This window comes from Aptenodytes patagonicus, chromosome 2, assembly GCF_965638725.1.
Source record: "Aptenodytes patagonicus chromosome 2, bAptPat1.pri.cur, whole genome shotgun sequence".
Classification (NCBI taxonomy): domain Eukaryota; kingdom Metazoa; phylum Chordata; class Aves; order Sphenisciformes; family Spheniscidae; genus Aptenodytes; species Aptenodytes patagonicus.
In genome coordinates, this window is record NC_134950.1 from 131,889,945 (window position 1) to 131,907,734 (window position 17,790).

The window sequence follows — 17,790 nt, forward strand, 5'->3', positions numbered from 1 at the left end:
TGGTTTTTGTTTTTAAACTGTCTCTGCAGTCCCATAGGGCAGTGCCAGCAGGTGGACTTGGGCAGGCAGCAGGTAGATAAGTCCTGCTTGTCTTGTGTCTGCTTGAAAAAGAGGTTTCTTTCCATCCCTACTTTATTTGTCTCTAGGCAGGAGCTTTCTCCATTATTCATGTTTATCCTTCTCCATCTTCCTGCTAAGGAGAGATTATCTGAGCATAGGAGTGGGGTATTTTTAAGAGGAAAATACAGACAGGTTAGATGAAAACAAGTCCTGCTCTTGCTCCAGTAGCACAATTGCTGGTTTCTAGCTCTGTGACAGTGAGGCTGGTGCACCTGGAAGCTGTTCCAGTAATAGGTTCGACAGTGGGAGCTGTTTTGGAAAATGTCCAAGCCCATGGTCCTTTGCCACTAACATCTCCAGGCAAGGTGGGACGTGGCAAACTAAGCCGACTCCAACAGCGCGACACTGGCAAATTGACTTTGAACTGTTTAAGATGGAAATTCAACAGCAGGACCTGGTGTTTAGAAGCTGTGAGCCAGAGTTTCAGCTATTTTCAGGATTTTAATTGAAATGAAATGGATCTGTCAGAGAGCTAGGGAGATCCTCTGAGGCTATATGTAAATATGTCACTATATGTAAATATTTTTAGCTTTGTTTTAAGAGACAATAAATCAAATAAATAGATAATTATACATCAACACAATGAAACAGATATTTTGCCTCAAAGTCACTAATCTTCTTAGTGGAGATTATAAATAAATATTGATTATAAATAAATGTTTTTTACCTTGCTGTCCTCATAAAACTAGAAGGCAAGGAAGAAGAACAGTTATTCTAGTTTGGAAGAAGAGGAGAAATAGCTGACCATGAATTCTTATTTCTTATATTTCAGAAAAGCTACAGATACATAATGCATTAAAATACACATGTATATATATTTCACCCATCTTCAAATTTAAAAAGAGTAAGAAAAACATCATTTTTCTTGCATTTAAAAAGTGTGGGTCTCCTTGAACAATGCTAACTCTAAAGTATTAGGAATTTGAATGTTGGAAGAGAGGGTTCCCGGGTCATTGGCTATTCTGAATCAGAGTTGCAACCCTTTCAGTTTTGTTGGGTTTTGTTCGCTGTTTTATGGGGGTTTTTTAAGTACAGAAAGGCTGAAATTTTTATTTATTCCTTTAATCCTTTACCAATAATCTGTTGGGTCTGTTTACCTGTGCATAGCTTGGGAAAGCATTGTGCGATGCCATCCCTTTCTGTCTTCTTACTGAAAGCGCACAGAGGAAGTCAGGATTGCACTAATGCCCAAAAATATGTGCCTTTGCAGGTGAATGCCTTCTAGCATTTTAATTTATTGGCAAATTTGTCTTGGTCTCATCCTAGTTGAACATTTTTATCTGTATTATAAAATTCCTTTCTTGTTTTTGATACCTGTTTTCAATGAGAGCCCTCTGAACCAAATAATTTTTTTTTGCAGTGTTGGTACATAACCCGATTTAGCTTGGCTTCTGGGAGTCACAATGGATATTTTGTTGACCTTCCTTTCATCCTTCATTTTATTTTCTTATTTTTCTCAGTCCCATTCCCCCACCCCTTTCAGAGGGTTGTCATGGACATATGTTCACTAAAGATTACGCAGTGGCAGTTCTGTTTCAGGTTTTAAAATAGGTAATTATTCTTCTGAATTTACTTCTTTGAGCAGAAGAGGATGCATTGTGCCCTGAAATGTTTTAACTCTGACAGCACTGCATTTTGAACCTAGACTTCTAGGATTACTTTTTACCTAATTCGTTTGTGCTTACTCTGATGTCCCCTGATGTATTTTGAGACATACAGTACTACCAGAGAGCAAAATTTCTGTGTTGGAAAGCAACAGGTCAAAGTAATGATAAAGTGGAGGAGAAAAGAGAGAAAAAGAAAAGTATGCTTCTGTAGGTTTTGTATTCCCCTTATCCTTCTTTAAGGTGGATAACTATACTATCATTTCCTTTATTAATCTGACAAAGAACCTGTTTGTGCTTTAAGGGTTCTGATCTAGGAAAGCACTGAAATAAGTATGTAACTATCAGCAAGTATAAAGTTCTATTTGCTACTCTGAGCAACTATGCCTACTAGCACTACACAGTGAAATTAAGAGAGAGTTTAAATAAAAGAAAAAAGGAAAGAAAGATGTTCCTACTTAAGCTACCTCATACCATCCTGGGATTGTAGAAGCAGTCTGAGTTAAAATGGTGTAAAACAAAAACCTGAGCGGGAGTTAAAATGCTGTAAAATAAAAACATGACTCAAGTTCACTGTGCATGCAGTCCAAAGGAACAAAATATATGTTTGTAGGATTTATCTGAAAATACTGTGCTTAAAATGTTTAACATTTATGAAAGTATATTCAAAATAATAAAAGACTGGCAGTTGTGAAGATGTAAAGAACACAAAACGTGAGTAAGGTATATTTGGAGATATATTGAGCATGGGGATGCTTCAAGTAGCACAGGGACACAGAAATATTGGCAGGTAATGGTTCAGCACAGGAAATCAGTACATAACCTCTACTTCTGCAGGAATTGATACCTGAAGGCAGTATCTGAACTTTGTGTCCTCCCAGGGTAATATATTAATACCTGAAATAATTCCTGTTTGTGCAAACATTTCACAAGTAACAAAATTCTCTATGTAAAAGTGACAATATATATTCCATCCCTGACTCTGATATGCTGGGTGACCTTGCATCTAATCATTTCATAGCCCCTTCCACATAGAATGAACTTTCTCTAAACATCTGCAAAGCAAATGCCTTATGAAAACTCTCCTAGAAATTCCACCTTTCCATTGACAACAGTTTGGTTGCTAACATGCTGAAGCCATGTCTATAAGACTGACTAATATAGCCATATTGTTTCCATGTCCTTCCCATATGTGTGTCTGCAGCCATCTGTTGTCTCTTGGCTTACACTGTTAAGTCCTTTAGAGAAGCGGGTTTTTTCTTTATGTTTGTACGGCACCCAGCAGAGCGAGGTCTTGGTCCTGATGAGGGCCCATGAGTGATACAATTAAATAATAGGTAAGTTAAATTAGTAAATTAAATAAATTAAAATTTTGTTTTAAATTCTACTGTGTGTAATTCATTGTTCAAAAACAGTGGTTTCTGGTTTAAATGTCAGCATACGCTGTAGACTATTCTGTGGCTGGCATAGATTATAAAAAAATTATGGGGGTGTCAACCAACATTCAGCTGTCAGGGGTTTAAGATTAAAAGGTTAAATCTTGTATTTAATTGTTAGATTAAAAAATTAAAACTAAATAAATTCTCACAAAATGGAAACAGTAACCACTGCTATTTACTCTAGGGAAATTTGCATAAAATTAAATGAGAAAGCAATTTATGCCATGCATCTGAATCTTGTTTGACATGTAAAATGCTACCAATATCCAAAAGGTATACTCTGTGTATATTTTATGAATAAGCGCTTAAGTACTGGTAAGACCCTTAGCAAGTCCCTGGCTTCAGGTTTTCCTTCTATCAATCTCATTTTTCCCATTATTTTCCTCTAAATATTTCGATACCTCATCAGAATTATTTTCTAATTTGCCCTGCCAATTTGCCAAGAGCTCAGGGGATGTTTCCTTAGTGCTTTTACTATGAATGCTGAAAGAATTGAAAATGTGACTGGGCAAATTAATATAGGAAAAGTCCAAAGGCTATTAACTACAAAAGAAACCCACCTCTAGTTCAAGAAATCCCTGATCTGCAAATATGTGTAGCCTGGGAGAGTATTCTGGGCAGTACCATTACATGTTTATATCATGACATACCTTTTTCGTTACACTTTACCCAACCCATCATTGACCAGCATCAGACAAGACACAAGGAAGACTGGACTGTTCCTCCAACACAATTCTGTCACTTTTTGTGTTATGTTTTTGTATTGTGTTTGCGTGGCAAGGTTTTGGTAGTGGTGGCCTACAGGGGTGGCCCTACAGGTGAGAAGCTGCTAGAAGTTTCCCCTATGTCCCATAGACCCAATGCCAGCCGGCTCCAAGACGGACCCACCGCTGGCCAAGGTCGAGCCCATCAGCGACAGTGGTAGCGCCTCTGTGATAATGTATTTAAGAAGGGGGAAAAACAAACCGTGCAACTGCAGCTGAAGAGAGGAGTGAGAATATGTGAGAGAAACAACTCTGCAGACACCAAGGTCAGTGAAGAAGGAGGGGGAGGAGGTGCTTCAGGTGCCGGAGCAGAGATTCCCCTGCAGCCCGTGGTGAAGACCATGGTGAGGCAGGCTGTCCCCCTGCAGCCCATGGAGGTCCACGGTGGAGCAGATATCCACCTGCAGCCTGTGGAGGACCCCACGCTGGAGCAGGTGAATGCCTGAAGGAGGCTGTGAGCCCATGGGAAGCCCGCACTGGAGTAGGCTCCTGGCAGGACCTGTGGACCCATGGAGAGAGGGAAGCCCATGCTGGAGCAGGTTTGCTGTCAGGACTTGTGACCCCATGGGGGACCCACACTGGAGCAGTGTGTTCCTGAAGGACTGCACCCCATGGAAGGAACCCATGCTGGAGCAGTTCGTGAAGAACTGCAGCCCGTGAGCAGGACTCACGTTGGAGAAGTTCGTGGAGGACTGTCTCCCATGGGAGGGACCCCACTCTGGAGCAGGGGAAGAGTGTGAGGAGTCTTCCCCCTGAGGAGGAAGAAGCGGCAGAGACAACGTGTGATGAACTGACCACAACCCCCATTCCCCGTCCCCCTGCACCGCTCGGGGGGAGGAGGTAGAGAAAATCAAGAGTGAAGTTGAGCCTGGGAAGAAGGGAGGGGTGGGGGGAAGGTGTTTTAAGATTTGGTTTTCATTTCTCATTATCCTACTCTGATTTTGATTGGTCATAAAATTAAACTAATTTCCCCAAGTTAAGTCCGTTTTGCCTGTGATGGTAATTGCTGAGTGATCTCCCTGCCCTTATCTCGACCCACGAGCCTTTCATTATATTTTCTCTCCCCTGTCCAGCTGAGGAGGGGAGTGAAAGGAGCAGCTTTGGTGGGCACCTGGCATCTAGCCAGGGTCAACCCACCACAGTTTTTAATTGCAGAATTATTGCTTAAACACCTTAAATACCTTTAAATACTCTTCTCTTTGAAGGTAATTTCTGCTACATTTAACACTTGGTGGTGCTGCCAAGTTAATTCATATTCAGAAGGATTCAGCTTTAAGATGAATGGAGTTTTGCTGTTCTGAGTGTTCATGACTGAAGTGCTTGGACATATATTGTTGTAAGCCTTTGACAACAGTGTTCACTCTTCCTTGAGTTTCTACATAAGTAAAACAGAGAAAAATACAATTTTTCTTTCATTTCCTGAACAGTAAGACTGAAAACTAAAAGTTAGTATGAAAGAAAGATGTTACAGTCCTGATACTGTGCATTCGTATTCCCTGTTTTCCAGCCCTTATAATTCTGTGTTACCTATCATGTATTTGGGAGAAAACTTGTTTAAACTGATAAAAACAGGGTTGAGAAAGAGTGGCTTCTTCCAAAACTATATTTCTTCAGGCCTTGGCTTATGTAGGATGCTAAATTCCAGTGCCCTTACCCATGTCCGCAAACCTTATTGCAGCTTGTAAAGTGGTAAGCTGTAAAAGGATAAGATTGCAATGTCAAAACTGTAAAATTTCCGTAATCTGTTCCTGAAGGTGCTGACTGCTTTCAGTTAGTCACAGCTGTTTTTCTGAAACAGTAAAATTTGATGAAAAAGGGGGTATGGTAGAGGCATCGCTGATCTCATTATGACCTCAGGAGAGAAGGAAGGATATAAAAAATTTATTTCCATAGCTGTCTTTGTAAAGGTGAGAAGATAGATGAAAGGAAAAGTAATAAAAAGGGAAGAGCAAGCTTTGGACAAATGGAGAGCACCAGAACTGTATAGATTGGGGAAAAAAATAGCAATGAAATGGCAAATAATTAATCATAAAGGAATTAGTTTTCATGGCAAAAGAAAAAAGGAAATGTAACAATGTAAGCAAAGTTCTGGATGTGGATAGGAAGAAAGACAAATATGAGAAACATAAATGAAAGTCAAGTTTTTTGCCGATTCAGTCTTGCCACAAAAAGGAAAAAGAGTTGGAGATGTGTATATGGAGGCACTCAAGCAGAGTCTTGCTTTGACTGGAGACATAAATACTAGCCTGCTTTACATTGTTAGTGAAATGTGAATCAATGTGGCATCACAAATAATCTACTTCCTTTTCGTTCTTGTATTCAATTCAAGATGTTGCTGATTATCTGTAAGGCTCTACATCACCTGGAATGTTGAAGGTGTGGAAAAGTTTTTTGAGGACCCTGGGACTAAATTTTCAGAAAGTATTATTAAGTTGTTTTTCTGCAAGAATGCATCATTAAATTCACACATCTTGGTCTCCCATGTCTGATGCAGTGATTCCTTTGTTTGATTTGCTGCTTGATTTGTTTTTCTTCCTCATAACGCAGCTCCCAATATTAGAAAAGATTGAGCTTATATGCTTTATAAGACATGTTGTTCGGTAAGTTGATACTGATTTTTTATTTTGGTTAGTTATTTAAATGATTGATTTTTATTTTGTGGTCAACTGGTTAACCTTTGAGAGCTGTGGCTGACTGAGTTTGAATCACTGTTCACGTGTTTCTGGTACAGTGTGTGTCAGATCAGCTGAAAGGTCGGTTTCTCAAGGAAGCATAGACCATAATGTTTTTTTCTTGACTTACATTTGGCCTGTTCAAAGAATTTATAAGTCTCTGCTCATGCATAAGAGAGATCAGATCAGCACTGCTATTTGTACACAAAATAAAAATGGTATCCAGGCTACTCACTTTCTCAGCACAGTGAAACACAAAAGTTGGCACATAGAGAAAAGCGCAGTGAATACTGTCTGGACAAGAATCGAGAGCACCTGCACAATGCTGGCTATAAATCAGTTGTTTCATCTATTACTACTAAAGAATTTGACTTTAGAATACTGAAAAAATCCATCCTTTTTTCTGAGGGGCTTTGTGATGTTGCTGCTTACCTTTACAAAACATTAAAACATACATAATTTGCAGAACAATTTTAGAAAGATACTGTGAAAAGATTAGTCTTGGAAATGTTGATTAGAAGAGACCTCTGCTCAAGCTGCTACTTGGAGCAGGACAATCACTAACATTGGGTCAGGTCAGTGACTTTGAATAGAAACTCTACCACCTCTATGAGTAACCTCTTCCAGTGCTGCACTGCTCTTCTGATGAAGAATATTTTCCTAATGACCAATTTGAACTTTCCAAGGGGCAATTTTGGGCCATGGTCCCTTCTATATCATCTCTCACTGCTGGGAAGAGTTTTATTACATCATCTTTGTAGCTCCATGCAGTTGCAGGCTCCCAGCAGACCCTCCTTAGGCTCCTCTTTGCCAAAATAAACAAGCCCAGCTCCCTCAGCCTGTCCTCTGGACCTGTAACCATCATAGTAGCCCTGCACTGGACCCTCTCCAGTTTCTCAACATCCTTCTTGAACTGGAGGCCCAAAACTTTATTCAAGGTGAGGGCTCACAAGCACTGAGCAGAGGTGGGTAATGACTTTCCTGGATCTGCTGACCACATTCCTCCTAATGTAGCCCAGTGCACTGTTTACATTATTCATGATAAAAGAATTTTATTAGTTTATAAACAACTCAGCAGCCACTGTAGCCTCCAGATCCTTTTCAGCAGGCCTGAAACGTAGCAAGTTCCTTCCCTGTCTGCACTGGTGCATTGGGTTTTTTTCTCCTCAGGTGCAGAATTTTGCACTTAATTGAAGTTTCTAAAACAGAAACCTTAAAAAAGATTCTTTTGCCTGGGCTTCCAGTGTCTCATGGTGTTTGTGAATTGAAGTTCTACCAGTCAGCATGGCAGCCACACCTTCCGATCTTGCATCACCTGAAAATCTTCTGAAAGTACATTCTGTCTTCTCATATGGGCTGTTGATGAAGATACTGAACAGTATGTTTATCGCAGTCCATTGGTTACTGTGCTCATTTCCAACCACCAACTGGACATCAAGCCATTGACTCTAGTCTTTGAGCTTGGGGTCTGACGAATTTTCAGCCCACCTGCAATCCTTTCATTCAGTCCATACTTTCTCATATTGTAAATGATAATGCTTTTGGAAATAAGCGTCAAAAGCCTAACTAAAGTAAAAATATATTGCATTCACTCCGCTCCCTTCATCTGCATGGCCAGTCATTTCATCATAGTGGGCAACCAGATTGGTCAAGCATGATTTGCTCTTGGTAAATCCTTGTTGACTTTTCTTGATTATTGTCTTGTCCTTTACGTGTTGGAAATTGATTCCAAGAGGACATGCTCCATGATTTTTCCAAGGACTAAGGTGAGGCCAACTATCATATAGTTTCTTAGATCCTCCTTCTCACTTTTCTTTAATATGGATGTAAAATTAAGCTTTCTCCAGTCATCAAGGATGTCCTGTAATAGCAGTGATTTTTTATGGATGATAGCTAGTGGTGTTGCAATCACATCATCAGCTCTTTCAGCACCCATGGGTGTATCCCATGTGACCCCGTGTATTTGAACACATACTGCTTCTTCAGGTATTCACCAACCTGTTGCCCTGCAACTCTTAGCCATCCCTCTCCTTCCCAAACTGTACACGCAGAGATCTGGGAGCAGACTTTGCCTAAAAAGCGAGAGGCAGAAATGGTATTGAGTGCTGCAGCTTTTTCTGTATCATCTATCATCATCTTGTCTCACTTAATAGATAATAGATAGATAATAGACCTACATTTTCTTTGAACCTCCTTTTGCTGCTCTCGTACTTGTAAAATTCCTTCTTGTTAGCCTTTAATGTCCTCCATTAATTTTAGCTCCAGCTGGGTTTTGTCCTTCCTCGTTTTATTCCTGTGCCCAAACAACAATTGTGTGCTTGTTCTTTGTTTCCTGTCATTGTTTCCATATATGTGCTCTTCTTTTCCACCATTTCCATCTCCATATGTGCTTTTCCCATTTTAGTTCGTTAAGAAGCTCCTTACTCAGCCAAGTGGACCTTCTGCATACCTTCTCCGTATGTGCTGCTTCCTCATGTATTTCTGGGTTAGATCTCTGTTCTATGACAGACAAAGTCCTCCCCACTAGATTAGCAAGTCTGTTCACAAAGATGTTCTTCCCTCTCTTTGCCAGGTAGACCTATTCTCTGTGTTGTCTTTACTCATCAAATTGGGTGCCACAAGCAAAACAGTTGAAGCCCAGCTAGTGCCACCAAATATGTAGCCATATGTGGTCTACTGGATACATCTGCTGCTCTCCAGGCTTTTCCCTTTCGCCATAGGATTAAAGAGAAACACCACCAGGATTCCTGTCCCCTTCAGCCTTGCTCAGGAACCCTACAATCACTTTTGAAGTGAAATGGTTTCACATCACCACGTCATTGGTGTATGCATGAATAGGCAGAAAAAAGAACATTAGGCGACCCCAAACAGTCTTTCGGCAACACCACAAATTGAGGCTCCGTGCAAGCAAGAAACCTCCCTAGTTGATGAGTCTGGCTGGAAGAGAGTCACCAGCCACTCACTGTCACTCATCACTTTCTCTTGGTAGCACTCTGATACGGTGTCCAACCTGGATTCTTCCTCTGAGGGAGCTTGTTCTTCGCCGCTGCTGCCTGGGCCCTGCACCACTGGACAGCCCTCCTGCTGCCAGAAGTCACAAGCTTCCAGTTTCCACCCTCTTAGGAGTGCATGTCTTCTTCCCACTGCGTCTTGCCTCGGTTGTACCTTCCCTGTCTGTTGCATAAGCTTTTACACCTTGAAAGATCCTGTCAATCACCTGTTTGTCACCCCTGATGCAATAAAACACACTTGCCTTTTGCAGCTCCTCACCTGCTGCTGTGGCAACTACAACAGAGCAAACCTCCCTCCAGGGAGGTCACCCTCAGGGGTCCATCTGCACAGAGGTTGCCACAGCACTGCCGGTGACAGCCGGGGCAGGGGTTATGTCTTGTAGGAAGTCATCACCATTTGGGTGTTGTCGTCTTACGCAGATAGCACATCCGGGTCTGTTGTGTGTCAAATGCCAAGTTAACTGTCTTGCTTCTTTGCACATCCCGCTGGCAGCGCTTCTTGACGCCCTTCCTGACGGTGCCAGATAAGTCAGGAACTCCAGGTGCGTTCACTCAGCCTTGTGCAAGATTTCCCACTTGGCAGGAAACCTCTTGCACTGTCTGTGAGTTCCTGGCCACAGTACCCTCCTTTGTGAGTGCTGGGTCCGCTGAATGTTTCTGCTCCCCATGCTGGATCCTAACAAGGTGAAAGAACAGTGGATGTAGTTTACTCAGCACCAGTTTCACTTGCCAAATGAAGAGGTAGTGTTGTACAGTTGAAAAGGTTAGTTTTAGAATCTGCTCAAGTAGATAGAGCTGTCCAAAAGCATTTTAAGATCAATTTACTGCGGTTCTCATCCATGACTAAGAAAAAATAGTCTGGGAAACATGGAAATATTTATTACCAGAAGTTATTCCCTTGTAGGAGATAAACAGGGTTTCAATTACTGGGTAATGATTTTAGAATTTGATTATCTTATTTTATAGTAAAATACTGAAATATGGTCTCCTTTCCCTATCTTACAGCTGCCCTTGCAGTGCAGTGGCAAATTAAAATTTATGGTAGATTATTTCTTGCAGTCGCTAGCTGTATGTACTAGGAAAAGGTCTTCTGCAGGGACATTGCTTAAATAGAAATATCAATGCAGATACGCTTGTATGGGCTGTGACAGAACTTCAGACTCTGAATGAGGTTACTCTTTCAGCAACTATAAATTGGCAATATATAATCAATCCCTTTGAGGCTTAAGTGGTCAAAGTATGAGGTTGAGTAAAATAAGGTGAGAGTGTGTTAGTATAAGGAAATAGCAAAGAAAAAATGTTTTATGTCTGTAGATTGTAACTGTGAGGAAAAAGTGTGTAGTGTAAAAAGTGATATTGCTAGATCTTGCAAAATGCTACTGTTAAGTTTCTTTTTATTTATCAATTGCTTTTGGATATATGCTATATTAGTGCAAAGTTTCCTGTGCTTGGCTCTGACACAGTTTCTGATGGAGAATAAGATCACTTGTACCTTTAAATCAATCTCTTTATTCTTGCTGATCAGTTTTGGATTTTTTTCATTTGAAATGTAATTCACACTCTAATGTTCAGCAATCTCCATCAAACAAAAGTGTGATAAAACTGCAAAACTCCTAAGAAAAACAGGAGGCTAGAAAGTTACTTTGCCTTTATCTTAATATCTTGAATTCAATTGCATACTTAAACAAACAAAAAACTGCTTAATACTGTTTGTGACTAAGCTTTGAAGGAATTTTTCCAAGGAGTGGTGAACTTTCTCTGCAGTATGGTCTTTAAAGTCAAGACTGGATGCATTTGTAAACTTGCCAAGAAAGGAGTTCAAAGAGAAATTCTTAGCTGAGATAGCTCCCATTGCTTAGACAGGGCATGTGGCTAGATAATAATGCTTCTCCTAGGCCTTAAAATCAAGAATCTTTTTTTAAATTACACTTGATGCATATTTATTAAACATAACTTGATAATTTAAAGTAACTGCTTTATAGTATGTGAGTTGAAAATAGTTTTCACCTAAATATTACATAAGACTGTGTGGAAGTGCAGTTGGCTGAGCATAGAAGCGCAGGTTTTTTTATACAGATAGAGCACAATGTGTTACACAAATAAATATGCCAAAATATGTGGCAGTAATACATCCTTGAGGTATGGCATGAGGTCTCATGAAATATATGCCTTGAAATAAAAGAAGAGGAATTTTTCTGAGGTTTCAAAGGAATTGCTGTGGAAATTACTCTGCCAGAAATGAGTTTTTTCAGCCATTGCTGTGGTACTGTGTTTGCACAAGCAAAACCAGGTAGCTAATCTGTAAAAGAAATATGAATTGTTAACCTTTCTTGGATCAATGTAGACAGATTTTTATTTGACTCTTTAGAAGGAAAAAAAGTAGTATTAATAAACACTGAAATATTAAAACCAAACCCTATTTCTATGAAATGACAAAAGAATTTAAAATTCTTTTAATAAATAGAGTTGGAAGGTGATTCTCTTTATTTCCAAAATTTTCTCAAGAACAAAGGAATAGGAAAAATTAGAAGATGTCTAAGCATGTCAAGGGTTAGCTTACCACTTTTACTGTGTATTATAAAAAGTTGGTTTTATTTAATGCTAATAATCTCTTAATTGTAGGAGGAGGAATTGGAGGCCCAGATTTCATTCCTACAAGGACAACTAAATGACTTGGAAGCCATGTGCAAATATTGTGCGAAGATGATGAACACACATCTTGGTAAGTGCAGTACCCTGTATTAACCTGTAAATCTTTGCGAAGGCTCTTTTCATGTTTGTATTAGAACTAAAATAATATTTATGTAGTACAGTGCATATTATTTTATAAGCCATGAAGAAGATTGAATTGATGTACCCAGTTGTTCTATCAGATGCTGCCAACCACTGTATCTTTATACTGTCATACTTTTAAACTTGGGAATATGATAGCCACTGATAATGCTAAAAAAAAAGTAGAGGCATTTCAGCACAGGTGCCCTTCATCTGATCCTAAGACTTCTTGTATTGTAAGAGACATGCTGGAGCTCACAGCACGTGAGCTTACACCAGAGAGTTGTGGTGAATGGAGTTACATCCAGTTGGCGGCCGGTCACGAGCGGTGTTCCCCAGGGCTCAGTACTGGGGCCGGTCTTGTTCAATATCTTTATCGATGATCTGGATGAGGGGATCGAGTGCACCCTCAGTAAGTTTGCAGACGACACCAAGTTGGGCGGGAGTGTTGATCTGTGCGAGGGTAGGAAGGCTCTGCAGAGGGACCTGGACAGGCTGGATCGATGGGCCCAGGCCAACTGTATGAGATTCAACAAGGCCAAGTGCCGGGTCCTGCACTTCGGCCACAACAACCCCATGCAGCGCTACAGGCTTGGGGAAGAGTGGCTGGAAAGCTGCCTGGCAGAGAAGGACCTGGGGGTGCTGGTTGACAGCCAGCTGAACATGACCCGGCAGTGTGCCCAGGCGGCCAAGAAGGCCAATGGCATCCTGGCCTGTATCAGAACTAGTGTGGCCAGCAGGAGTAGGGAAGTGATCGTGCCCCTGTACTCGGCACTGGTGAGGCCGCACCTCGAATACTGTGTTCAGTTTTGGGCCCCTCACTACAAGAAGGACGTTGAGGTGCTGGAGCATGTCCAGGGAAGGGCAACGAGGCAGGTGAGGGGTCTGGAGAACAAGTCTGATGAGGAGCGGCTGAGGGAACTGGGGTTGTTTAGCCTGCAGAAAAGGAGGCTGAGGGGAGACCTCATCGCTCTCTACAACTACCTGAAAGGAGGTTGTAGCGAGGTGGGTGTCGGTCTCTTCTCCCAAGTAACTAGCGATAGGATGAGAGGAAATGGCCTCAAGTTGCGCCAGGGGAGGTTTAGATTGGACGTGAGGAAAAATGTCTTTACTGAAAGAGTGGTTAAACATTGGACCAGGCTGCCCAGGGAAGTGGTTGAGTCCCCATCCCTGGAGGTATTGAAAAGACGAGTAGATGAGGCGCTTAGGGACATGGTTTAGTGGGCATGGTGGTGTTGGGTCGATGGTTGGACTTGATGATCTTAGAGGTCTTTTCCAACCTTAATGATTCTATGATTCTATGATTCTTAAACCCGTTGGCAGTTCAACAGTCCCAGAATGATACTTGATGTGTGCAGTGATAGTTGTATAAAATTCATATGCTTTCATTAAATGGAGCATCTTCACAATCTATGCTGATCACCTTCAGTATGTAAAAATGTGTTACTGTAGGCTGGCTAGTTTGTAATATTTGGCTCAGACCAGGAGAAATACAGTAAGATATTGGGAACAGAATCAGCAAAGACTCCAATCTAAAATTCGACTTACATTGCCAAGACAAATCAGAGAAAGTAAACAAAAAGCTTCAATCAATTCAGGTGTAAATATGCTTTGCTATGCTTTGATAAAAGCAGCATTTTTAAACTGCTTTGAACTGAACTCCAAAAGTTAGTATATTTAGTTACGTGAAAAAGCACTGTTAAGAAATCAGGGAAACCAGGGCACAACTGCAATAATTTTAAGGTTTATTTATAGCCTGCAACATCTAAGCAAAATAAATTAAAGTTGAATATTTCAGTGGGTAGAACTAAGTATATGATACCTAAGTTTGCCAGGTCAAAAAAATCAGATGTGAAAGCCGTATTATACTTGTATTTTCATTTTCTTTTATGTGAGCGTTTTAATAGCCACCATTATGAACCTAGGAAAATCTATAAATACTGTGTTATTTGAAACTTTGGAATCACAGCCTTCAAAAGCCAAGTGTAAACCTCTAACCCCAACAGCTTTAGTCTGATGTATTGCTTCTGTGAGGGTACATGAGCAATGATGAGACTAGCAGCAAGTGCAAGGGATAAATTATTAGCTACTGAAATGATGGGGGAGAGATTACTGTGTCAAGAAGAAAAGCTGAAGTTTCTTTCCCTTAGGAAAGAAGGCTAGGAGTGTTTAGCAGAGATATCAGTTCAAGTACAAGCATCTCCCCAGCAACTGCTCTAGACTAGAGATCAGAATAAAACCAAAGATACTTGAAGTAGCCTGGTTTTCGGCACTGGATCCATGAAATGAGAGCAAAAGATTTGTGATAATATCCAGGTGTTAAACTCTTACTCCCAAATATATTAGAAACAAAAACATTCGGAGCCAGTAGTCTCCTGAGAGCGTCGTGGAGCCATTTGTTACCCTCACAGGACAAGGGAAGCCACCCCCTATACAGCTTTGGCTGCAGGGGTGCACTGGGTGCATCGTGGCACCCCTGCAGTGCTCTCAGAGCCTTCCAGCCTAGTTTCTTCGAAGTCCCACTCCCTGCACTTCTTCACAGTATTCCCGCACGTCTTATCAACATCATGGGCTATTAACTTTGTAAATTTGGGTTACACTAATGCATTTAAATCCTATAGAGATTAAGTTACGCGCAATAAACAGAGCACAAGAGAGGCTGAGATACCACCAACCTTCACAGCTTCTGCACTTGTAGCAAACTGATGAGATTAGGTATCCCCAAATCAGCCAGCAGATGATCCATGGGAAGACAGGAAAAAAACCACCAGGATTCTTGCTGGTCTGACCTGTGCAAAATTCCTTCTGACCTGAAATCTGTCCATCACATTCATCCCAGTGGTCTGAGCAGCACATGCCAGCAGGCTGTCCAAGAACATGGATTCTCTGTAGTATCACAGAACACCCTCTGAGGATTATCTCCAGTGTCCATCCACTGCTCAGGGCTTCAGGGAGTGGCAGCAAAATAAAACTCAGAGCATATCTGGTCATTTCTGGGTTAAGGGAAAAGTTAGCAGGGGCTGCTACGGCACCTGGTCTGATTCTCCCCCAGGTGTCTCTTACCCATGAAAATTGCTTCATTTCAGAAACCGCAGAGCAGATAATGATGAGTTATATCACTCCTCTTGTAGTCTGTCAGGACATTTAATTTCAAGGATATTACTTCTTCCTGTGAGGCTGAATTTTTCTGACTTCATCACCCAGCTTTTGGCTCTTGTAGCATTCTTGATAACAAGGTTGAAAATCCTCATTTAACTTACCTATACGCAAGTGATTAAGTAATCTCTCAACAGTGTCTTTGCTAGGTAAGACACTTTAAGATTCATTTTATATGGCTTGCTTTTTAGACCCGATCATTTTTGTGGTCTTCCTTTCAATTCTTCAGGGGTTTCATATGCCTTTTGAAGTGGGTTAATCAGATCAGGATATGCTGTACCAGCAATGGGCTCAGCAAAGTGGTTACTTAGCAAAAGGAAGGTCATCTCTCTACTCTTATGTGGCATTCCTCTTTTTAAACATTTTTAATGCAGCATCATATTAGTGCTCTTTCATACAGTGATAGGTTGAGGTGATAATCCATTATGACCTTTAAAATTTGGTGAATCACACCTTTCTAAACAGAGGATTTTATCCTGTAGGAATAATCAGGAAATGTTTATTTCCGTGTGTGTTCCTTCCATTTGATTATATTAAAATTCATTTCTTGTCATTCAACTTTTTAGCTGAATAATTCAGGTAACTCTGCAATGACTCTGTTTTCTTCTACCACTCTAACTGCAGACTTAGCCATCATACATTTAATAGTTGTCTAAATTATTGATAAAAACATACGGATATATAAAATTTGAGGAGCCTTCCAGAACTAATTCCTTTAACAAAGAGTTAGACAACATTTTTAAGAATTATCAACAAGTCCATTTTTTAGTCTAAGGCCTGCCTTTTAAATTTCATAAAGTTTAAGGTTCTTATTTTTAAAGAACCCACATTTTTTTAGATTGACATTTTAAACAGTTTTTTTCAGACTTTATTACTCAACCAATATTCTTTTTCCTGTATTGACTGCATTATATTTGCAGGTCACTTTTTAACAAAACAATATTAATTCAAGCTTATAAAAATGCATATCTAGTGACCATTCACCACAGAATTATTTAATTGGCACTATAAATTCGAATGTCAAACAATTATAGAATGTTCTTTTTGCGTTTTCCAGTGAAACAATTCAGAATTTTTTGGCCGTCTCTCCTCAGGTTCTTTCCCTTACAAGGGGGATCCTGATGACAGTCAGGGGCATTTACTTCATGACAGAGATGTCATGTGTTGTAGCTCAGAAATTATCAAAATAACCATGAAGTCATCTATTCTGTTTTGAATCCCTAGTAATTTATAATAGATTTATATCAAATCCAATTATACCAAGTATATTTTTATATGATGTCTTTTTAGAAAATAATTTTGTTTAGTTAAAATCTCAGGCAGAATATTCCTCTTTGCCATATAATGATATTACATTTCTTTACCAAGAGCATTGTATTTCTATAGGTTTCAGCAGATCCCTGCTAGTACCGCATTTTCTTTGCACAGAGCACGAGGAAAGACCAGAGGGATAGAACGGCAGTTTTTAGTTTGTTCATATATTCAAAGATGCTTTCATTAAATGTTTATCTCCTTCCATAAATAAACCACACAGTGTACCACACAGCAATGACATAATTAACTGCTTGTAATATCAGAGGATGTTACCATGGGAATGAATGATGGTTCTGAAATATTACTACTTAGCACTATGTGTAGAAATTAGAAATAGGTTTTTGATTCTGAAAATGGAGGAAAGTCATTCTGTGATCTTTGTCTCCTTCTTAGGGCTATGCATCAGAAAGAGCTTTACTTTTCTTCCCCCTCTCCTTTAACCACTGAAGAACTAAGGTGGAATGCCTTTTAACGCCTCCAAGGACAAATGTTGAAATTTTTATATGTAAAATGGCCAGACAGGGAAGCAGATTTTACTTCTGTTCCCACCCTTTTTCACAAGCTTCTCATAGCTTTAAAAAAAAAATAATCCTGTGTTCAATTTTTCCATTACTGAAATGAAGATACATCCAATCTTGTAAGCCTGTCCTGCGGCTTTGTTCGCAATATAAATGCAGAATTTTACTCAGCTGATAGTGAAAAAGTATAGTTGCCATAGCTATTACTGCCCCAGCATCATCACAGATACATTTTCTTGATGTTACTTTTTCACATACACTGGCCTTTTTCAGGAAATAATATTGTCCCTGGTGCATTCAGTAATACGGTAATGTTCTTCAGCATTTTTCTTTCTGTGAGGTACTTTTTTGTTAGTGCACATAAATACCTCAAGGCTCAATGATTCAGAAAGCCGTAATATACCAGTTAAGTATTACAAT

The 17,790-nt window shown here is 40.1% G+C and overlaps 1 protein-coding gene across 6 annotated transcripts in view; it reads left to right on the forward strand.

Moving 5' to 3' along the window:
- Positions 1-17,790, forward strand: part of TBC1D5 (TBC1 domain family member 5) — a 338,077-nt gene that overhangs the window by 296,405 nt on the left and 23,882 nt on the right. For all 6 annotated transcript variants that reach the window (XM_076331221.1, XM_076331219.1, XM_076331224.1 and 3 more), the window contains one exon: positions 12,233-12,332. In XM_076331221.1, coding sequence (XP_076187336.1) covers positions 12,233-12,332 — 100 coding nt within the window. The remainder of the gene's footprint in view (positions 1-12,232; positions 12,333-17,790) is intronic.